The sequence below is a fragment of the Myotis myotis genome, unplaced genomic scaffold (assembly GCF_014108235.1).
Source record: "Myotis myotis isolate mMyoMyo1 unplaced genomic scaffold, mMyoMyo1.p scaffold_m19_p_3, whole genome shotgun sequence".
In the NCBI taxonomy this organism is placed as follows: domain Eukaryota; kingdom Metazoa; phylum Chordata; class Mammalia; order Chiroptera; family Vespertilionidae; genus Myotis; species Myotis myotis.
This window is the reverse complement of record NW_023416335.1, coordinates 24,590,283-24,611,577: the sequence shown is the minus strand read 5'-3', so window position 1 is coordinate 24,611,577 and position 21,295 is coordinate 24,590,283. Positions and strand designations below refer to the sequence as shown.

Below are 21,295 nucleotides of genomic sequence, written 5' to 3'. Positions count from 1 at the left end.
GAGGATAACCTTTGGTGTATCTTAATTACTTATTTGTAATTGGTAATAAGGAGGAAAGGAAGTGGGAGTAATGTTGGCTTATAGCATGAGGGCAGAAAATGAGAAAATAAAAATTTGCTTTGAAGACTTGCTATCATCTCATCTCTTAATTCTCTCTAGTAAACCCTTAGTGAAGTGTGATTAAAAAATTTAAATATATTTTCTAATAAAATCAGAACAAAATCATCCGATAATAGTGCATTAGGTTTTATTGACTACGGTACAAGCTAAAACAATTGTTGAAGAAGAAACAATCATTTAAAAACACCAAAGACCCTTACATAGCAAAGGTTAAGAAATAAATTAAGACTCCTGTTGGGCTGTGCTGGGGAAGGATAGGCCTCATTCACTTCGATCCTTGGGCTCTCGGTATTTCCACTGGATGTAGTCAAAGATGTCTTTCTCACTATCTACTGGCAGGGGTTCTCCAGCAACTCCTACAAGAGACAAAAGAATCAAAAGTTTTAGAGGGTGCAGGACTGACATTTGTATAGGACATACTTGTAGAAAACAAAGAAAATGGCAACCAAGTCACTAAAAAAAGATCTTGCCCGCCCCCATTCTGCCACATGAGCGCGGGGTTGAGGTTTGTCACATATACACCAGTGCTACAAAAGGAACCTGAGTGTGCCAACCCCGGCCTTTGAAGTTATCCAATTCATGATTTTCCTCTCTGCTGAATCTCCATGAGAGCCTCATGGGTTATATAAAATACTCTAGTTAGTTCCTTTGCAACTCAAAAATGGGGTTCCTAGACTAGCAACTGGCATCACCTGGAAGCTTACTAGTAAAGCAGACACTTGGGCCCCACTCCAAAGCCCACTGAATTAGACTCTGCATTCAATGGGGTCTTCACGTGGTTTGTATCACACTGCCATGTGAGAAGTACTGCCCTAGTTAACCAAGGAAGAAAGCCCGATTTTATAATTTTTAGGACAAAATAACAAAATCTTCATTTTCCTAGTACAGAGCAGTAAACTACATAGTATATTATGAAATGTTAATAAGATCAATAAAGCAGGGATTAAGCTATTCTTACTCTTTAACTTTAAAGCATGGGCCAAAGCTACCAGATTTGGCTTGGCACCAAAAGCAACGATACCTGGATTCTTCAGAAGTCTTGGAGATGCATTTTAAAAAACAAAACACTTGGATCAATAAAGTTTATTTTTACTGACCATCACAGGTGGAAAGAATTTAATCCACTGTGATAGAGCTAGAATTCCTGTCATCACAGGCCTTTAAGGGAGAGCCTGGGACATGTGTGGATTAAAGCCCATTTGTTGCCTGATGAACTAACAACACAAAGAAACTAATTAACTGGCATAGTTATTTAAAGGCTTTTTAGAGAAATCAAAGTTGCTAAACCAAAATACCTTGAAAATAACTTTCTTTTCAGATGACTGGGGTTTTCTCTAAGGAACACAAATACTCACCAGTGACTCCTAGGGGACGGATCGTGTATTCATTGATTGTGAAACCCTTTTCTAAAGCATGAGTTCGCATATTCTTATTGAAAATATCACTCCCCGTGAAATAGAGAACACCACAGTAATATTGATCCTTGGGTATCAACCTTTAAAAAAAAAGGCAATAGAGAAATCTTCTACTACATATTTCAAATTTAGCAAAGTTAAGGCTTTTAAAATTAGTAAGATACAAAGCACCTAAAATATTAGTGTATGTGGCCAAATAACCTGCAAAGGAGACTATCATTAGGTAAACCATTCAAACTACCCCAACCCTGCAGTTTAGGTGTTAGTAAACTATGCTCTGCAAGATGTGGAGAAATGAAAAGCAGTGTCACTTATTACAATAACTTTCCCCAGGCAGGAAATGACGTTTGAGCTGTGGAAGGCATCCTGATGACATGGATAGCTAGAGAAAATAAATTAGATTCTGTAGACAGTTATTATTTATATATTTTCAGGCTAAACATTTTCTATAGCAGAAACATAAGGCACTTCAGAATGAAAAGGGATTCTGGAAATTTATGTGAATTCCAAGATAAATAGAGGGAGGGGGGGAATGGAGAAAAGAAGGGAAAGTTAATAGGTCAGCAACAAATACCTGATGTCAATTCTCCTGTGTGGATATTCCTTTCCATCATTTTTACTGGGAAGCTGGCAAACACCCTAAAATGGATATTTAAAAGAATGTTTAAAGATATTTTTAAACCGAAAGCTTAATTTTAATTAAATGTTGTTAAACGTGAGGTTAGTTTGTTTTAAATGGAGGCAGTTTTCTAATTTGGAGCACTTTTAATTTAGTTTCTCTATGCACTGTACATTATCACTACCTTCTTATTACACTTCCTGATAATTAAAGAACTACATGAAACAGCAGGCAAGGATGAGAATGATGAGGATTTGGCCTTTGTAAATTCTAAACAACAAGCTAATTGAGGAAAGCATCAAACACGAAAGACAGACCAAGACAAACAGAAAAAAAGCAACTTGGAAGAATGATTATTCGGGAAAAAGAAAACAAATTAAAAAGCTATGATAGAAACAGTAGGAGAGTTTGAAATTGTGGAAACCTCTCAGAAACGAGAAGACCAAGAGAAGAAAAATCTAAGATAAGAAAACCAGGGGATTATTTTCTTCCTTCTTTACAAGTGAGTTTTCATTATACTTCTAGTTTTCAAACAGATATTTTCAAGGTCTGTTTTGTTATCTTTTCCTTTTTCAGAAAAATAGGCAAAAATTCTAGACTAGTCAGCAACCCATAAATATGTAAAAAGAACTACAGGCATAAATAAATTTCAAAATAAAACTTTCAAATGTCACATTCTAAGAAAAATATACAACTTCCAGGCTTCTGATTCTAAAAAGTAGTTGAATTGGTACACATATCACTAAAAGCCATACTTTTTCACTCAGCAACATAAAAAAGTTAAAATCTAAAATCCAAAATGGGTTGCTATGGCTGAAAGATTAATTAAACCTATTTATCTTCAAAATATGAAAACTACCTTCTTTGGCATTAATAAGTCCCAGCTCAACCTTCAAATGGATCAGAAACTACTTCTATCTGGAATTACCATGAGTATTACCTTTCAGATATGGATGTTTCGATGCCACAGGCAATGATCTGTTTGTCACATAAGAACTGGGACTTCATCTAATGGCTTTGTTCCTTCCTTCAAGGCTAATTTTATTTCCTGCACTTTTTCTGAAGTACTTATGTTAAAGAATTTCTCTGTATTATTGTACATTATTTTTTTTAAACATATTTTATTGATTTTTTACAGAGAGGAAGGGAGAGAGATAGAGAGTTAGAAACATCGATGAGAGAGAAACATCGATCAGCTGCCTCCTGCACACTCCCTACTGGGGATGTGCCCGCAACCCAGGTACATGCCCCTGACCGGAATAAAACCTGGGACCTTCCAGTCCCCAGGCCGACGCTCTATCCACTGAGCCAAACCGGTTTTGGCTATTGTACATTATTTATTAGATAGAGTGGATGAGTTTTGTTTGACATTTCAATTAGGTAGCTTCATGCAAGTATCTGAAATAAAGCCCCTCTCACTACCTTAGGGTAGACCTCAAGGTACCTTCTATTATCTCTTGAATCCTTACTGTAGATATTTCACAGAAAATCATCCAAGGGCAAACTTGCACAAAATGTTAAAGTTTGAATGGTACTCCTCATATATAAATCAAACAGGCATCGACATGCAGAGGAAATTGTTTTGTTTTTCTTTCAAATAGTATATTCACAGGAAGAATAGCTCACTTATCTAAGGACCATGATTTTACAAGAAGATTTGGAATAACCTGGCTTTCCTAAGGTTTGATTACTATTAAAGGAATTAATGCTTTGAAGATAACTTGAAAAACACATAAATGGTCATATCTTTAAAACTGTTTAATCAATAGTTATAGGAACAAGAGGTTTTAAGATCAAGTGGTTATGGAATGAGAAGCGTTTTTTTCACTTTATAAATTGAATTCATTTTGCAGCCAACATCCTTTCAGAAACCTAGAGGTCGTAACTTCTTTGGATTATCTCTGCCAATGTTCATGCACTTAGGGTCACTGCTCTCTCTTCTCCCCAGGTATCTGCTTGGCTAAATCCCTTACCTCAAGTCTTTCTCCAAGTCTCATCTTCTCTGCCTCTGACTACCCTGTAGTATAATACTGTCTCCTGCACGCCCACCTCCCCGTGTCCTGCTCTCCCCTTTCTTTTTAAAAAATAGTAATTATTACCTTAACACACTATACAATTTACTTATTTATTAAGTTCACCATTATTAAGTTTCTTTCCACACTCCCCAAATATAGGTTCTACTTAAATTCACTGATATATCCCAAGCTCCTAGAATCTGGAATTGAGTAGATGCTTAATACATATTTGCTGAACTGACTGAATATACCTTCTCCCCCTATTAACACTCATTCTCCCCATTTTGTTCTTTCATATCATGAACAATAAGGTCTGACCCAGCCTACTCTGTAGCAGTCCCTGGAATTTGGCTGCCCATGCACTTTCTAGGCCAGCCGTGGGCAAACTACGCCCCGTTTGAAATGAATAAAACTAAAAAAAAAAAAAAGACCCTACCCTTTTATGTCATGATGTTTACTTTGAATTTATATTAGTTCACACAAACACTCCATCCATGCTTTTGTTCCGGCCCTCCGGTCCAGTTTAAGAACCCATTGTGGCCCTCGAGTCAAAAAGTTTGCCCACCCCCGTTGTGGGCAAAGGTCTTGTCTTTTTTGGATTGAGCAGCTACTAAGAAACCCATTTCCACCACCGTCAGTAAATCTTTATGCTCACATATACTTGGCTACCCACCTTTCCTTTCCAGGTTACACCCAGCTCACCAGTTTATAATTTTTCCTTGTATTCTTGCTAGCTGGATTACTACAGCCTTTGTTGGTTTTTCCTCTGGATCTCTCTCTGAGCACCAGCAGAATATGTTCAGATTGTAAAAAAAAAAAAAAAAAAATGCTTCTGCTATTGCATTGTATAAACACCTTCCACGTTGCTAAATCTGAAAGCAGGTGGTGCACTCCCCCGTAGGGATCCCAGCGCCTCTCACAGAGATGACTACTGCAGGACAGTGAGGCCAGAAGGGGAACCCAGAACATGGCCAGGCATACAAGGACACTCCAACTATGAAAAAAAAAAATCCAACCTGTCTAGCTCATATTGTTTTTAGGATTTCATCTGACTGAATGTACTTTAATTGTAAGAATTATGCATATTTATTTTGAGTAAATTAAAATCAATCTAAATTTTAAAAAGATGTCCACGGAGCATATATAAACCCTATTTTAAATAAGATCTCATTTGTGTATATACTTTTAGAAACAGAGTAAGTGCTCAAAATCTGACAGATTCAGGAAAACGTATTTAATTCTCAAAGACTGACTAGAATTTTTATTCTTACCTTTCCCAAATTTCTTTTAAAAACACTGATAAAGTGTGATTAACATAAGCAATATACTTTCATAGCCCATAAAAATCACCAGGCTGAATTTAATAACAATGTTTTTACACGATAAATATACATACCATAAAATTACCATTTTAACCATTTCCATCTGCCCCAAATGAAATTATGTACCCATTTAAACAATAATTCCCCATGCCCCTCTCCACACAGACCCTGGCAACCACCATTCTAATGACATGATATTTCAATTATCCATCTCAACCATCTTCTTCTACTATTGGTTAAAACCATTGTCAAATTTATGCATGAGACTTGCTAATTCTATCATGTCTATTCTCCAAAAGCAGTCTTTTTCCTTTCAGTTATGGAACTTGGAAAAAGGGGGGCACCGAGAAAAGGGAATCCAAATGATGTATATATATGTGACCAGTAGAATAAAGGTAAGCTTTTAATACCTTAATCCTAGATTTCTATTTGCCTTCCTGTCTATTTTTACACAGGGCCATTTATTAATCTGTTTTTAATCCATTTGCCATTTTTCTTGAATCTTTAAATTTTAATTCCCTAGAAGGACTACAGGATTTTGACAGTTGTTCATCATGATGGGTTTCACTTTGAAAATCTCTGCAAGTGTCCTGCTCTATGAACTCCCCTACTATGAACACATTCCACACGTGTTTCTTCCCCTGTGTCCTAGCACATACCTTGATTCCTTTTCTTTCTTTGATATTATAATAAATTAACACTCTTTAGGCAATTTTAATCTCACTTATTTTAAAGAATTCTGAGTTAGAAAATATAAAAACATTTGTTATTTTAGGAAAAAACTTATATGTCAAGGTCATTATGGATATTTTGAAAATAGCAGAGTATTTCTAATAATCTATTCCAATAGCACAGATATTTACAAGTGGGGAATTTAAAACAAAATTCTTTACTAAAATAGTCTGAGATTAGCATTCTGCTAATTCTTCTTCTTTAAGGCCTCATGGATATTTATTGATTGTAACATTAAGCTACAGTGAGGTCACACACTCACAACCATTACTAAACAGTCTTTAAAGTTTTTTCCCGATGTGTTAACTCAAACGAGTACTTACCATGAATTTTGTTTCACCTTTTGACAGAGTATCTGTAATAAAACAGACCTTTTGTAACTGCTCCACAACACGATGTAACAGTTTTGGCTGTAGAATCATAATTAGGGAATAAGAAAAAGAGCAATTACTCTGTTATGGCAAGAAAACATTTTTAACACAAGTTTTCTGATTATCTGTGGAGAAATACCTATTTTCCTATGTTCTGAGTAAGTACTTTTTTCTTTTAACAGGAAATTCATCTTATTAAATTATTTTTAGATACCATCATCTTTCACCAATATCATGATGCTCCCAAACAAACATCATTTGTGTGTTTGTTTCATTAAAACAAAAAAGTTAGCTGCTTCATCTTTAAAAGGCATATATTCAAAATAAAAAACGTTTTGCCTTCTTGGGATTTCTAATAGAGGTAAAGTTTCTAAATACAATATTATGGATATTTCTAAAATATCTATGATAGACAATAGATAATTCAGGAAATATTTTACTAAATTTCATCTCTTTCAAATGTTAGATTGTCCATCCAATTCCTTGTAGAAAAGTATGTATTCCTTTCAACAACTTACTTTTTGCCTTTCGCATAATTCAATCAGTACCAGTGTGACTTTTCAGAAAGATTAAAACAAAAACTTAGGCCTGGCCAGCATGGCTCATTGGTTGAGCGTTGACCAAGAGGTCATGGTTCCATTCCTAGTCAGGGCACATGCCTGGCTTGCGGGTTCGATCCCCAGTAGGGGGCATGCAGGAGGCAGCCAATCAATGATTCTCTCTCATCACTGATGTTTCTCTCTCTCACCCTCTCTCTCTGAAATCAATAAAATATATATTTAAAAAAATAAAACAAGAACTTATTCTGAAAATAGACAATTATCATTTAGAAAATGATGCTCATTGCTATGTAAGATTGATCACATTGATTATAAATTGAAGTACCTGTTTGTTTGACTCAGAGGTAAAACTTGGATGGGTCAGAAGAACATCCATGTCACCACTGGACTCTGCACCTATGATAACAGAGAAAACATATGGAATTCTTCACGAAAATTTACCTATGAGACGAACAGAACCATGGGGATGACACATATAGAAGGGCCTTACTTCTCATAGCATGCGGCTTGCTGTGTATCAAAGTCTATGTTTTGAAAATATTGATTCCAAGGCCCTACCCAAGGATATTCTTATTTAGTAGATTTGTAGCAGGGTACAGCAATGTGTATATTTTTAAAAACTTCCTAGGTGTTTTGGATGCACAGACTTGAATAACTTGTTAACTCTAATCTTCTCATTCTGCAACTATGGAAAACAGGACGTGGAGTGACAAACTTACTTAAAATCGTGTAGTGACAGATTTGGCCTGAGAACCCAGGTATTTTGGCCCCAATCCAATGTTCTTTCTACTTTTCAGTAATTATGGATTTAGTCCTTTTCTATCCCCACCTCTAGATTCTTATAGCAGCTACCCAGAGAATTGCTTATAGCCTAACACCTACTTCCTAGCAAAACTCCAGAGTGCCCAGAGATTCAGTCAGTTATCTTTCTAAAAGTTTTAAATAAAGTTTTTCTATTCTAATTATTAAAGTTTATATTTTTAAATTTGTGTTACCCTTCTAAATTTTTGAGACCACAATTGTATAGTTCTAGCTTTGCTTGTATTCACATAGTAAATGGACATCAGCAGAACTTGATTGTTGTGAGAATTGGTTTTGAACTGGTGCTTCTGAGACATTATTCTTAGATCGATTACAGAAAACTTAGAAAATACAATAAGAAAAACAAACAAACAAAAACTACCCAGATTCACTTGCATCTAGCCAGACAACCACTATTAGGATTTTAACACACCTAAAATTATTATAAATTTTTATTAAAATTAGTCACTAAAATATCATCCTATAATAAATTCAGTATGGATTTCTCTGATATATTTCCATCTATAAATAAATAAACTTAACTAATAGTACTGGATCTTAGTAAATCTGTTAAGTAACACAAATTACATCTTTTTTGTTGCTGTTGTTAATCCTTACCCAAGGATATTTTTCCATTGATTTTTAGAGAGTGGAAAGGAAGGGGCAGAGACAGACACAAACATCGATGTGAGAGAGATATCTATTGATTGCCTCCCACATGCACCTGGACTGGGGCCAGGAATCAGCCTGCACATGCCCTTGACCAGAATCGAACCTGAGAAGCTTCAGTCTGTGGGCTAACGCTCTATCCACTGAGCCAAACTAGCTAGGGCACAAATTACATCTTTTTAATTCATCTTTTTTATATACACTAAGCAATTTTAACATCAAGGCATGAATAACCTGAGATTAAGAAGTGTATTACCTCTTCTGAAACTGCCACAGACTGTAGCTATGTATTCAGAATCCACTTTTTTAACTTCGTTTAGTACAATATCCTAATAGGAAAAAAATTAAGTCAGTATTCTAAAAATGGCTTTTCAGAGTGACACTGTCAATTCTAATCAAAGAATACAATTCAGCACACTCTTACTTGCATTTGTAACATCTCTTCACGAGGAATTCTTTTCTCAAAGTCCTCAAAATATCTATAAAGACAGAATAAATAGATAAGACTTTTGTGACATTTAAATTTTCTTAAAAAATAAATTTCCTACTATATCAAGTTTTCTTATACTATTAGATCATTCAAAAATCAAGATTAAAATTCATTAAGACAACAGTAAAATTTAGGGTGGAGAAGGTTTATTCCTCAAACTTGATCAAAATCCTTATAAGCCATCCTTTCCACTATTCCAGATATTCGATCTAAACTTATTTATAAATAAACTTCACATTCACATACCAAAAGTAAATAAATATATTTAAGTTAGTACACTTCCAAATTAGACTGATCCCTATTGACAAGTCAAGGGGTTATAATTTATTGTCCTTAAATCATGTAAAATTATTGTATTTTAAAATATCTTAGTAGGATCTTGCAACATAAACAAACCCAGACATTATTCTAATTGAAAGAAGCCAGTCACAAAAGACCACATATTGTATTATTTCATTTATATAAAATGCCCAGAATAGGCAAATCTATAGAGACAATAAGTAAATTAGTGGTTGCGAGGAGCTGGGGGGGGGGGGGGGGGGGTAGAGGTGGAGGATTAGAGAGAAATAGGAGTGACTGTTAATGGGTACAAGCAACAAAAATGTTCTAAAATTCGGTTTGTGATGGTTATATAACTCTGTGAATATACTAAAACCCCTGAAAAAGTAAACTGATGAACAAAATAGATCCAGAGACATGGAAGCATGCAACAGACTGAAAAATCTCAAAGGAAGTGGAGGGGGAGAGGGGCAGGAAGGGATTAAACAAAGAACTTAGATACATATATGTATAATCCATGGACAATAACTTGGTGAAGGCCTGTAAAGGGAGCAGGAGTGTGGAGAAGGGGAGGAGGGGTCAATGGGGGGAAAGGGGACATCTGTAATACTTTCAACAATAAAGATAAATTTAAAAATTAAAAAATAAAACCAATGAATTTGTACTTTAAATGGTTGAATTGTATAGTATATGAATTATACTTCTACAAGATTGTTATAAAAATATTATCTAAGTATGAAATAACATCTAAGAATAAAGCACTGGCTCAAAACCAATTCTCACAACAACTAAGTTCTTCAGAAGATCTCTATTTACTATGTAAATGAAAGGAAAATGAGAACTATACCACCCTGGTCTCTTAACTTGCTGAAATTTTTGGAAGGGCAGTGTAATAGTATGGTAAGGCATCAACAGAAAAGTGCAGGTTATTAGGACTGAATTGCCAACAAGACTATAGGACTAGAGGAAAGAAACATGTTTATGCATGTACATAGCTTATGCACTATGTATTTTAAATAATTAGAAAGGGGGTTCCTGATTATATCTGGTACACAAAATAAATAACAGCTAATGCTGACATACAACATGCCTATTAGTTATTCCTTTACTGTTACATAAGTGCTTGGTATTTTTCTTCTTTTTTTAAAATTTAGTGTTTCAAGTTCATGTCCTATCTTCTGAGGTAGACTCTAAACTTCGTAAGGGCTACACTGAGCCTGTTTATATCCTTACCCCAGATCTAGTGCAGTGCTTTGTATAATGTAAGCATGAAATAAACACCCACTGACTCACTGATGCACTCAGTTCTATGCATTTTCAGAGGAAATTCCTTACAAAAGTTAAGAGAATGAGGGGAAAACTCAAAAGAGGCAAACTCTACAGGCATCTGCAACAAATCTTAGCATTTCTGAACAGAGAAATGGTTGTTTAGCTAAGTTTGAAGAACTATGATGTATGAAAGAAGGGATATAAAAAATTTTACTTTTACGTCTCCAGTGTCAAAGAAAATTTGCCACCTTACTTCAAACCAATTCGCTGATGATGGTTCAATTTATCTTCATTTTTTCTGAGATCTGTATAAAAGATAAAGTTGAAGTGCTAATTCAAACATTTTGGGGGGAAAATGGTTAATTCAGCGATACTATTTACAAAAAAACTACATGGAAAATACATTAAAATTACTTTGAAAAAGACAGTAAAAAAATTTACCTAAAAAGAATTAGATAAAAATGACTCTTCAAATTAACCTAGTAAAACCTAACAGTTATTTCATGATCATTTTTATTTACTGAATCAAAAGTTCAATTAGTTACATGGAACAGTAGATTAAATATACCAAGATCATACCAAATTTCACTCACTATAGCAAAAAGCAGCCTTATAAGAACTATATTGCTTAATTTATAACAGCAGCAGCAGTAGTAACCACAACTTCTGAATGTATTAAGAGTAACTAAGTTCATTTGTGTTGCTCATTTGTTTATTCACTCCTTCATTTAGTTAACATTTATTGAGTACCAGTTTGTGTAGGAACTGTGCTAAAAATCTTGTTAAAAAGAGATGTGTTATCTTTATTTTTTAATTTTAAAAACTGTCATAACATAACATATCTTAAATCTAAAAGTGACTTAGTTCCACTTAGATGTTCCTTTATTGGGCATGAATACAAGAGTAAGCAATAAGTATGCTTCACAAGCAATTCCTATAATCACCCTCATATTCACATAAATTCTCTCTGGAAATATAAAATGGAGAAAAATAAGTATCTTTATAATATATGGAGCACTTAATATTTCTCATAGTTGTATTTACACAGAAAACACTGAAGTATATGAAACAGAAATATTGAGTCTGTTTTATGTATATGATATATCAACAGTTATATTACAGGTCTGTGAATTGAGAAGTAATGTAAAAATCCTACACAAGTTAAGAGAACGAGGGGAATTAGAGTAGATCCTTCACACTCCCAAGGGATGCAACTGAATACCTTTGAAAAACAAATTCTTGACCCCATTTTCAGTATTTCACTCAGATAAACCATATACACCACAAGCAGAAAAGCACAACCCTCCGTGATGCAGATGTAACAGAGGTCATTAACTAGCCACGTGACTCACACAAATTTTTAGTAATATTACTAATTAACCATACTTCTTAAGAGTCGGTTACTATTTTTAAGTACTTTAGTAGGTACCAAGCATTCTGCTAAGTGCTTTACATACAATATTTCATTAAATCATATGAGACAGAAATTGTACCATTTTGTAGCTGAGAAACTGAAGCACCATTCTAATGAATTCATTGCTTACAAGTAGTTGAACCCACAAATATTAAACCCTAAATGCCACAGATATACTATAATGAATCTATACATACATATGGCCTTGAAAATGTATGAATAAATTATACTTAAAGGATTGCTATATTAGATTTAAGAAAAGTGTTTCAGAATTACTATTTTTATCACTTCTTTGAAAGCAAAAATTCAATAAGTGATACAAGTCTCTTACAGAATCTTTCTCAATATACTTGGCTTTTAAGCTGAATGTGTAGGACTTTGTTAACTGTTTAAAATTTTATTAACGAACAAAGTTTATTTACATCAACTAAAATCTGCAAATGAAATCATTGCCTTAAAACCAAAAGCCACTTCTTGCTCTTCTTGATTTTCTTCTGAGTTAAGATGGGAATATAAACTACTCTTTATATCTGTTCTCTAATGTAGAGTTTTAAAAAATCACATCATTTGTATCTAATTGAGAAGAGGTTTTTTGTTTTGTTTTTTGATGTTTTTATTGATTTCAGAGAGGAAGGGAAAGGAAGAGAGAGATAGAAACATCAATGATGAGAGAGAATCATTGATCGGCTGCCTCTTGCACAACCCCCATTAGGGATCAAGCCCACAACCCAGGCATATGCCCTTGATGGGATTCAAACCCAGGACCCCTGAGTCCACAGGCCAACACTCTATCCAATGAGCCAAACCAGCTAGGGCGAGAAGGAATTTTTCAAGTTGTAGTTTGTTAGAGCATTAACAGTCAGTCAGGACAACATTTAATCTGGAATTACATACTCACCTTCTAATGTTTTAATTCCTTCATCTACAAACTTCCTTGCAGCAGATGGACTACAAGAAAGAAATGCATTATTTCATATCAAACGAAACTCAGGATTCTTGAAACAAATAATTATGTCTTCTCTTTCAAACATAAGAGTTACTATTGAAGTGAACAAGACTTGTTAAAATGGTGCATGGTAATTTGGGTAATGTTCAATTTCATCCAAAGAGAGGAATTCTTGAAGCCTCAATCTAGGAATACAACCATAAACTTAGACATGAAAAAGATGTCTCAACAATTGTGCCCATGTCTTTTACCCATAAAAGACATACAGGTACTTGAAAACTGTTCATTCATTCATTCATGAGATTTACTGAGGGCCTAATATGTACCAGATAACACTGCTAGGTGCTAAAAATACAACAGGAATAACACAAATAAGGGTGCTGGTCTTACCTACTTACATTCCAGTGGGTAAGAGAGTGAATAAATACATAATAAACAAATAAGAAAATTCCTGGCAGATGAATTAAAATAGAGTAACATAGCAGAGTGGTTAGGTACTACTTTAGATTGGGTGGTGAGGGAAGGCCTCTGAGATATTGAAACTCAGACTGGAATGACAAAGAGCCTATTCACAGAAACCGCTTGTCACAGAAACTGATATTCATGGCAGGAAGGCTATGTGGCATAGAAAAACAGAACTGAAAAGGGAGTCAGGAAACAGAGGTTCTAATTCTGATTCTGCCACACTTATCTCACTCTCTGTATTCAGTTTTCTTGTCTGAAAAAAGAGAACAATATAATAGATGCCCTGTAAAACAACATTTAACTACCACTGTATAATGGCCTTGGGTCCCCAAGGAGTCAAGCTCATTTTCAGTAGACTAAGTTTAAGAATTTAATCTATTTTAGAGTAACTTTCCTAAAAATGTTGCCATATAAAAAATCATCATTATATCTAAAAATATGCTCATTTCATGAAGATGAGAGTTAAGCATTGCAGCTTTAATATTTCAATGTTCATCTTTACTTTGTCTAGTGTCAAAGAAGCCTCCTTTCATGCTAGTTCAAATTTTAAGATAAAGATTCCTTCATTAAAAAATGCCTGAGAGCTTGTTTCAAATTCATAAGGTACTATGCTAGGTGCTATGGAAAAAAAGCTTAAATGTTTAAGATATCATGCTCAGAGAGGCAAATGAGGTTTAATCTGGAGAACACAATAAGATGTACAAAGAGCAAGCGTTAGTGGAGTTTAGAGGAAGAAGAAATCATTTCCGGCTGGGGAATCAAACTGGTTTCACAAAGGAGGTAACACTAGCCTTGGATGAGGCTTTCACAGTAAAGGCAATATCTAGAGAACCAGCCTCAGACATGTAACATATGGAAGAGCAAACTGTATGGGCAAAGGCACAGACGTGGAAAGATGCAAGTTTTGAAGAGAATCAGCATGCACTTTAGTTTGGCTGACATAAAGATTAAACCAACCCTATATTGTGTCTGCTTAAAAAATAGTTCTTGTCCTGGCTCAGTTGGTTGGAGTGTTATCTCGTAGACCAAATGGGTGCTGGTTTGAAATCCTTCCTCTCTCTCTAAAATCAATAAAAACATATCCTTGGGTGAGGATTAAAAAAAAAAAAAAAAAAGATAGTTCTTACCCAATGCCAGTAACTCGAGTCAGGAAATTGATGGATGAACTTGTATCATCCTGCCGAATCTTTAAGGGGGAAAAAAAAAGCATGACAATGATTTAAGAATGCTTCAAGGGCTCACATGATCTTATTGGAAACATACCAATACTTACGTATGTCTGGATAACCCTTAAAGAAGTATTCATATATAACCTAGGTGGTTATCCTATATAATAAAACCCTAATATGCAAATCAACTGAGTGGAGGAATAACTGGTCACTATGATGCACACTGACCACCAGGGGGCATATACTCAACACAGGAGCTGCTTCCTGGTGGTCAGTATGCTCCCACAGGGGCAGCATCGCTCAACCAGAAGCCGGGCTTGCGGCTGGCAGGCTTGTGGCAATGGCGGGAGCCTCTCCCACCACCTCCGCTGCAGGCGGGCAGTAAAGAGCAAGGGGTCCCAGACTGCAAGAGGGCACAGGCAGGACTGAGGGATCCTCCTCCCTCAGTGCACAAATGTTGTGCACCAGGCCTCAAGTAAGTGATAACAGAGCAGCTAAAGATGTCTCATCTCTAACTTATCCAATACTCTTAAAAGACATTCATAAAAAAACAGAAGTGATATAATTACTCTCACCAGGATGAAATAAAACCATAACAATGCTTGGGAGAGTTTAAGCATTGAAGTTCTAAAAGATAACACCTTTTAGTCAAAGTTTATAATCTCCCTCCTGAATGGTTCTGAAAATATGAAGATAATTCTATTATATATGTTAATAGTCTCTTAATTGCCACATAAAATAAGTGAACATTTTATAGAATATTCAAAATTTTTAAAAATAGACACTCAAAGCCATAAACTCCTCTCTTCTCTTTTCCTTCTGAGTCTCAATCACCTGCAATGGTGCTCCATGATAGCTGCCATAAAGATAGACACAATAAGCAAATAAGCAAATAAATAAGTTAAATTTTACCTTTTCCAGTTTACGCAATTTTCCAGTTGCTAAAAACTCATCAATCTTTTCAGCAATTTTTGTTCCTACTCCGGGCTACATAAAAAAATTAAAAACACAGAAGTCATATAAATGTAATGTTTTCCAAATCTCTAAAAAGTAAAGTATAAAATTAGAAATTAAAAACAAATGATCATCATATGACCAGTTTTGAAACAAAGAAATTGAGCCTCAGTAAAAAATATAAAATACTTAAATGATTTGACAAAAGAGAAACCCTAGCAAACAATTCTAAATGACTCTTTAAAAATTAACGTCTGTGCCTGGCTGGTGTGGCTCAGTGGTTGAGCATTGACCTATGAACCAGGAAAAGACAGTTCAATTCCTGGTCAGGGCACATGCCCGGGTTGCGGACTTGATCCCCAGTCGGGGGAGTGCAGGAGGCAGCCGATCAATGTCTCTCCCTCTCATGGATGTTTCTATCTCCCCATCCCTCTCCCCTCTACTCTAAAATCAATAAAAACGTATTTTTTTAAAAAGGGGGAAACTGCTCAGGTTTCTCATTTTCTATGTCAGAAGATACAGACCCAAAGCAATTTAGAACCGGGCTATTTTTTATAACTAATATTAAGGAGTATAAGGCAAAATACTTATTCTGAAAATCTCAGATTTCTAGAATCATGGAGAAGCACTCATATGTATCAGAAAGTAGGTCTGTTCAAAATAACAGTGAAAAAATAATAATAGTGAAATGGAATAAAAATGAGATTTTCATATTAAGTCCAATCTTATGCAAAAGGAATTTTGGGTACTTCTGTGTTCTTTTTAGGGATATACCATAACTGAGATTTGGAATGAAGTGCATCAAAGTTTGACAGACGTTTGCCTTTAATAAATGATCGGGCTATTTGCAATTAACATAAAAAGGGAAATTCAATGGTGATTAAAGGGGAACAGAATGGGAGAAGTGGCTTCTGAGGTTTAATACTGGGTCAGTTCGACAAGATAGAAACTTAGAATTAAAGACTAATGTATTTATAACTTGCGTGGCTAGTCTATTTGGGGAGGATGTATTGAAGTTGAGAACTATTATGAACACAAAGGATTTAAAACCTAGACACCAGAGCATGATTTGTATTGAGTAATAAATTCAAGTTGAAGATGTGGTACATGACTAAAGTGGATAATCTGTCACTTAGTCAAAAAGTACAAGATTTATGGTAATGTTAGGACTCTGGCCCTAACTGGTTTGGCTCAGCAGATAGAGTGTCGGCCTGCGGACTCAAGGGTCCCAGGTTCGATTCCGGTCAAGGGCATGTACCTTGGTTGCGGGCACATCCCCAATAGGGGGCGTGCAAGAGGCAGCTGATGGATGTATCTCTTTCATCGATGTTTCTAACTCTCTATCCCTCTCCCCTCCTCTCTGTAAAAAATCAATAAAAAATATATTTTAAAAAAACTCTGGCCAAGACCGGTTTGGCTCAGTGGATAGAGCATCGGCCTGCGGACTGAAAGGTCCCAGGTTTGATTCCGGTCAAGGGCATGTACCTTGGCTGCAGGCACATCCCCAGTGGGAGGTGTGCAGGAGGCAGCTGGTCGATGTTTCTCTCTCATCGATGTTTCTGACTATCTCTCTCCCTTCCTCTCTGTAAAAAATCAATAAAAATATATTAAAAAAAACAAAAAACTGAAAGATGAAAATATAAGAACAGTTATAGTTTACATTCTAAAGGCGCTCATGAGAAAGTTAAGGACAATAAAATATTAATACCTAAATTCTACAGGACTTTGAAAACACACAGATAAAGAACAACAGAAGAAGGTGATAACTATCAGGATCTAGACCAGTGATGGTGAACCTATGACACACGTATCAGAGGTGACACACGAACTCATTTTTTTGGTTGACTTTACTTTGTTAAATGGCATTTAAATATATAAAATAAATATCAAAAATAGAAGTCTTTGTTTTACTATGGTTGCAAATATCAAAAAATTTCTATATGTGACACGGCACCAGAGTTAAGTTAGGGTTTTTCAAAATGCTGACACACGGAGCTCAAACGGTTCACCATCACTGATCTAGACTAACCAAAAGCCATGTCAGTTTGACATCTTTAAGAAAAAATGAATAAGCCATGGCCAGTGTGGCTCAGTTGGTTGAAGCATCATCCCATATATCGAAAGGTTGCAGATTCCATTCTTTTTTTTTTTTTAATATATTTTATTGATTTTTTACAGAGAGGAAGGGAGAGAGATAGAGAGCCAGAAACATCGATGAGAGAGAAACATCAATCAGCTGCCTCCTGCACATCCCCCACTGGGGATGTGCCCGCAACCCAGGTACATGCCCTTGACCGGAATCAAACCTGGGACCTTTCAGTCCGCAGGCTGACGCTCCATCCACTGAGCCAAACCGGTTTCGGCAGATTCCACTCTTGATCAGGGCACATACCCAGGTTGAAGGTTCCATCCCCACTTGGGGCAGGTACAGGAGGCCACCAATCAATGTTTCTCTCTCACATCAATGTTCTCTTTCTCTCTCTCCTCCCCTTCTCCACCCTCTAAGATCAATAACCAGATCCTCGAGTGAGGGTTTAAAAAAATAATAAAATAAAAAATGAATAAGGTATGGTCCTTAATTTTTAAGAACTTAGAATCTTTTAGTGAGATTTATATGAGAGAATAATCTGATTATCATTAGGTAAACTTTCCCAGGATACTATTAACATTACTATTACAAATTACCAAGGATGCGACCTTCTAGAAATTGTGACACTGCTAGCATACAGGGCTTTATGGAAATTACATAGGACAGGGCTAAATGCCATAATATACAAAGGGGGTTAATCGTGTGCTTATTAACAGGTAAGATCTCTTTGGCAACACGAACTCATGTAAGTTCCTATACGTGGGATCAGAAAAAGGTAGCTGGGGACCAGATACCCTTCTTCAGGACTATGCTCAAACTGAAAATGAGTGAGAACATGCATAAATGGAGAGAGTAGAGAAAAAAAATTTAATTACACATGTTTAAAAATTTTTAAACTCATCCCTCTCCCAATCAAAACACTTTGAGCTTGAAGTATGCTTGAAGCAAAATAAATATTATTCCAATAAGTCAGTACAGTGAAATTGCCTATGTGGGCCAAATTTAGTTTATGGAAGCCCACCAAATTCGTACATGTGTAAATTCTTCAATCAACTTGCTTACTAAACTTACCAGTTTCTTAGCTTCTGCTCCACTCTTTATTTTGTGTGGGTACTTTGCTATCACAGATGCTGCTTTTCTATAAAAAAAAAAAAATAGAAATCCAGTAAGGTCTTAATTTTTCTTAAACTGGAATACACATACAAGCAAATATGCAGCTTAAACTTTCACCAAAATCATTCATTTTCCACATCTGACAGAAAACTTCCCTGACCCGATGAAGAAAATAGACATGGAAGTCCAGGAAGCACAGAGAGTCCCAAATAAGATAAACACAAAGATGCCCACACCCAGACACATCACAATTAAGATGCCAAAAGTTATCGTTAGAGAGAGAATCGTAAGAGCAGCAAGAGAAAAGCAGTTAGTTACCAACAAGGGAGCTCCTGTAAGACGGTCAGCTAATTTCTCAACAGAGACTTGGCAGGCCAGAAGGGAGTGGCAAGAAATATTCAAAGTGATGAAAGGCAAGGACCTCCTCTACCCAGCAAAGCTATCAATTAGAATTGAAGGGCAAGACTAAACAGTTCCTCTCTGAAGCCTGCTGTGACTCAAATGATAGGGTTGAAAATATCTCCTGACTGCTATGTCATCAAATGTGTGGATGACAGGACCATTACTTTATATGGGAAGCCATAGGAGGTAAAGGAGGTAAAGGGGTATAATCCTTTCTAAATTTCGCTGGCTGGGAAGGGAAGGAGGAAGTTGAGTTCGGCTTTGGAAAGGTAAAGATTAAGGGGCTGTAGACGTAAAAATCTGAAGAAAAGCCCAGTGCGATCCATATTTGGAGTCCCTGACATAACCAGTATAGGAAGCCACCAAGAATGGTAAGAACTGCCGAGAGAGTGAGAGGACAGTCTCCGAGGGCAGATCGCGAGGCACTGCCAACATGAACACGGAAGGCAGAAGAGGTGCAAGGACTCGCGAGGCACTGCCAACATGAACACGGAAGGCAGAAGAGGTGCAAGGACGGAAGGCTGTGCCGCCACGGAAGTCAGGGGTAAGACATGAGTAGAAGGAGCTAGTAGTGAATGTCACTGAGAAGCCCGTAAGAGGAGATGTAGGTGAGGGCATTTTCAGCGGGTCGGCAGAATGGAAATCATCCCGCCATGAGATAAAAGGCTAGGGAGCAGGAAGACCAGGCAGGGACACAGATCACTCAGGAAGGGTAATTGTCAGCCCTGACCGGTTCGGCTCAGTGGATACAGCATCGGCCTGCGGACTGAACGGTCCTGGGTTCGATTCCGGTCAAGGGCGTGTACCTTGGTTGCGGGCACATCCCCAGTGGGGCGTGTGCAGGAGGCAGCTGATCGATGTTCCTAGCTCTCTGTCCCTCTCCCTTCCTCTCTGTAAAAAGTCAATAAAATATATTTTTTTAAAAAAAGAAGGGTAATTGTCAAGTGGGAGAGAGAGATAAGGTCCGAGTTAGAGGGAAGTGAAGACGATCGCTTTGCTTTCGCTTTTAAGAGCAGAGGAAGTAGGGCGTGTTTACAGGCGAAGGGTCAGAAGCAAGTGGCATAACGTCTAGGCTCAGGCCCCCGGTGCGATGAACAAGGATGGGGTCCAAAGAGGGGACAGGACAAGACACAGCACAACCGGAGGGAACACGTGTCCCCTCGAACCACATCTATTTCACAGCACAGTCCTCACGTACGTGAAAAGCAGACTGCATCTTCAGTAACTCGTGTCTAACGACAGGAAATCAGCCCGTGTTCCGTCCGAACTGGACTGAATGGACCTCGCAGAGCTCTGCCCAGGTTCCCCCAGAGTACGGCAGTCGGGCCCCAGCAGTCGCGCCTGCAGCCCTGCTGCCTTCCTGCTCCCGCAGATGGCCCACACGCACGCGGGCCCCCGCCCTCCGCCCGCCCCGCACCCCGGAAGGCAAGTCCGGCCCACCTGTAAGCGTTGTACTTGTGGATCGCCTGGTTGACGTTCTTCTCGAAGTTTGCGAGCTCTGAAAAGGCAACAAGAGGCTCGGGTGAACACGAGCCACGAGTCCACAGACAAGAACTGAGTTTCCCACGAGGGGAAGTCGCCGCCTTTAACCTTCAAGGGCGGGGACCCTCCACGGCTCCGCCGGCCACGCCAACAGCAGCCCGAGCGGCGACAGGGGCCCCAGCGGAGCCGACCCTCAGCCACCGGCCACCGGCGCGGAAGGAAGGTCCGCACGGAAGATCACCCGCTGCGAGGGGCCGACCCCATCCCCCGGGCTGTCGGGACGGGAAAGGGAGCAGGGACGGCAAGGGGGTGGGGGGACGAAGAAAGCCGGCGGCCCCGGCGCCGGGCTGACCTGTGAGCATGTCGGTGATTCCCCCGTTGAGAGTCTCCTGCGGCGCTTTCCGTTTGCTCATGGCGGCCTGCACCTGAGAGCCCGAGTGCGCCGAGCCAGGGACCGGCCCCCTCGCCCAGCTGGAAGGGGGACAGGGACGCGGAGAGGCGGGTAGGACCGGCCCAGCCCCAGTGCAGCCAGCGCGACCGGCGGAACAATGGCTGCCACTGACAGGAGGCGCGGCGCTCGGCGCACGGCGCGCGTGGTG

At 37.8% G+C, this 21,295-nt stretch overlaps 1 protein-coding gene across 6 annotated transcripts; it reads right to left on the bottom strand.

Annotated features, from left to right (window-relative positions):
- Positions 1-225: 225 nt before the first annotated feature.
- POLB (DNA polymerase beta) lies at positions 226-21,279 on the bottom strand. Of its 6 annotated transcripts, none has more exons than XM_036298422.1 (14): positions 21,049-21,278; positions 20,655-20,712; positions 18,771-18,837; positions 15,569-15,643; positions 14,615-14,673; positions 12,975-13,024; positions 10,916-10,967; positions 9,049-9,103; positions 8,881-8,953; positions 7,480-7,550; positions 6,547-6,633; positions 2,110-2,174; positions 1,416-1,615; positions 226-476 (listed from the first exon to the last, which is right to left on the bottom strand). In XM_036298422.1, the coding sequence occupies exons 1-13, from the start codon at positions 21,107-21,109 to the stop codon at positions 1,435-1,437; spliced, it is 954 nt and encodes a 317-aa protein (XP_036154315.1). In that variant the 5' UTR covers positions 21,110-21,278; the 3' UTR covers positions 226-476; positions 1,416-1,434. The 6 variants fall into 6 exon arrangements, with proteins under 6 accessions (XP_036154315.1, XP_036154314.1, XP_036154316.1 ...); XM_036298421.1 differs by having other exon boundaries at positions 1,476-1,615; positions 21,049-21,277; XM_036298423.1 differs by lacking the exon at positions 6,547-6,633 and having other exon boundaries at positions 1,476-1,615.
- Between the last annotated feature and the right edge of the window lie 16 nt (positions 21,280-21,295).

Excerpts from the sequence above, each read along its gene's own strand:
- POLB (XM_036298421.1), bottom strand. The coding sequence starts at position 21,109 with ATGAGCAAACGGAAAGCGCCGCAGGAGACTCTCAACGGGGGAATCACC. Across the intron at positions 13,025-14,614 it reads ACTCGAGTTACTGGCATTGG|TCCATCTGCTGCAAGGAAGT; the intron begins GTAAGAACTATC and ends TCTTTCTTGTAG. Across the intron at positions 6,634-7,479 it reads CCTCTGAGTCAAACAAACAG|CCAAAACTGTTACATCGTGT; the intron begins GTACTTCAATTT and ends ATGATTCTACAG.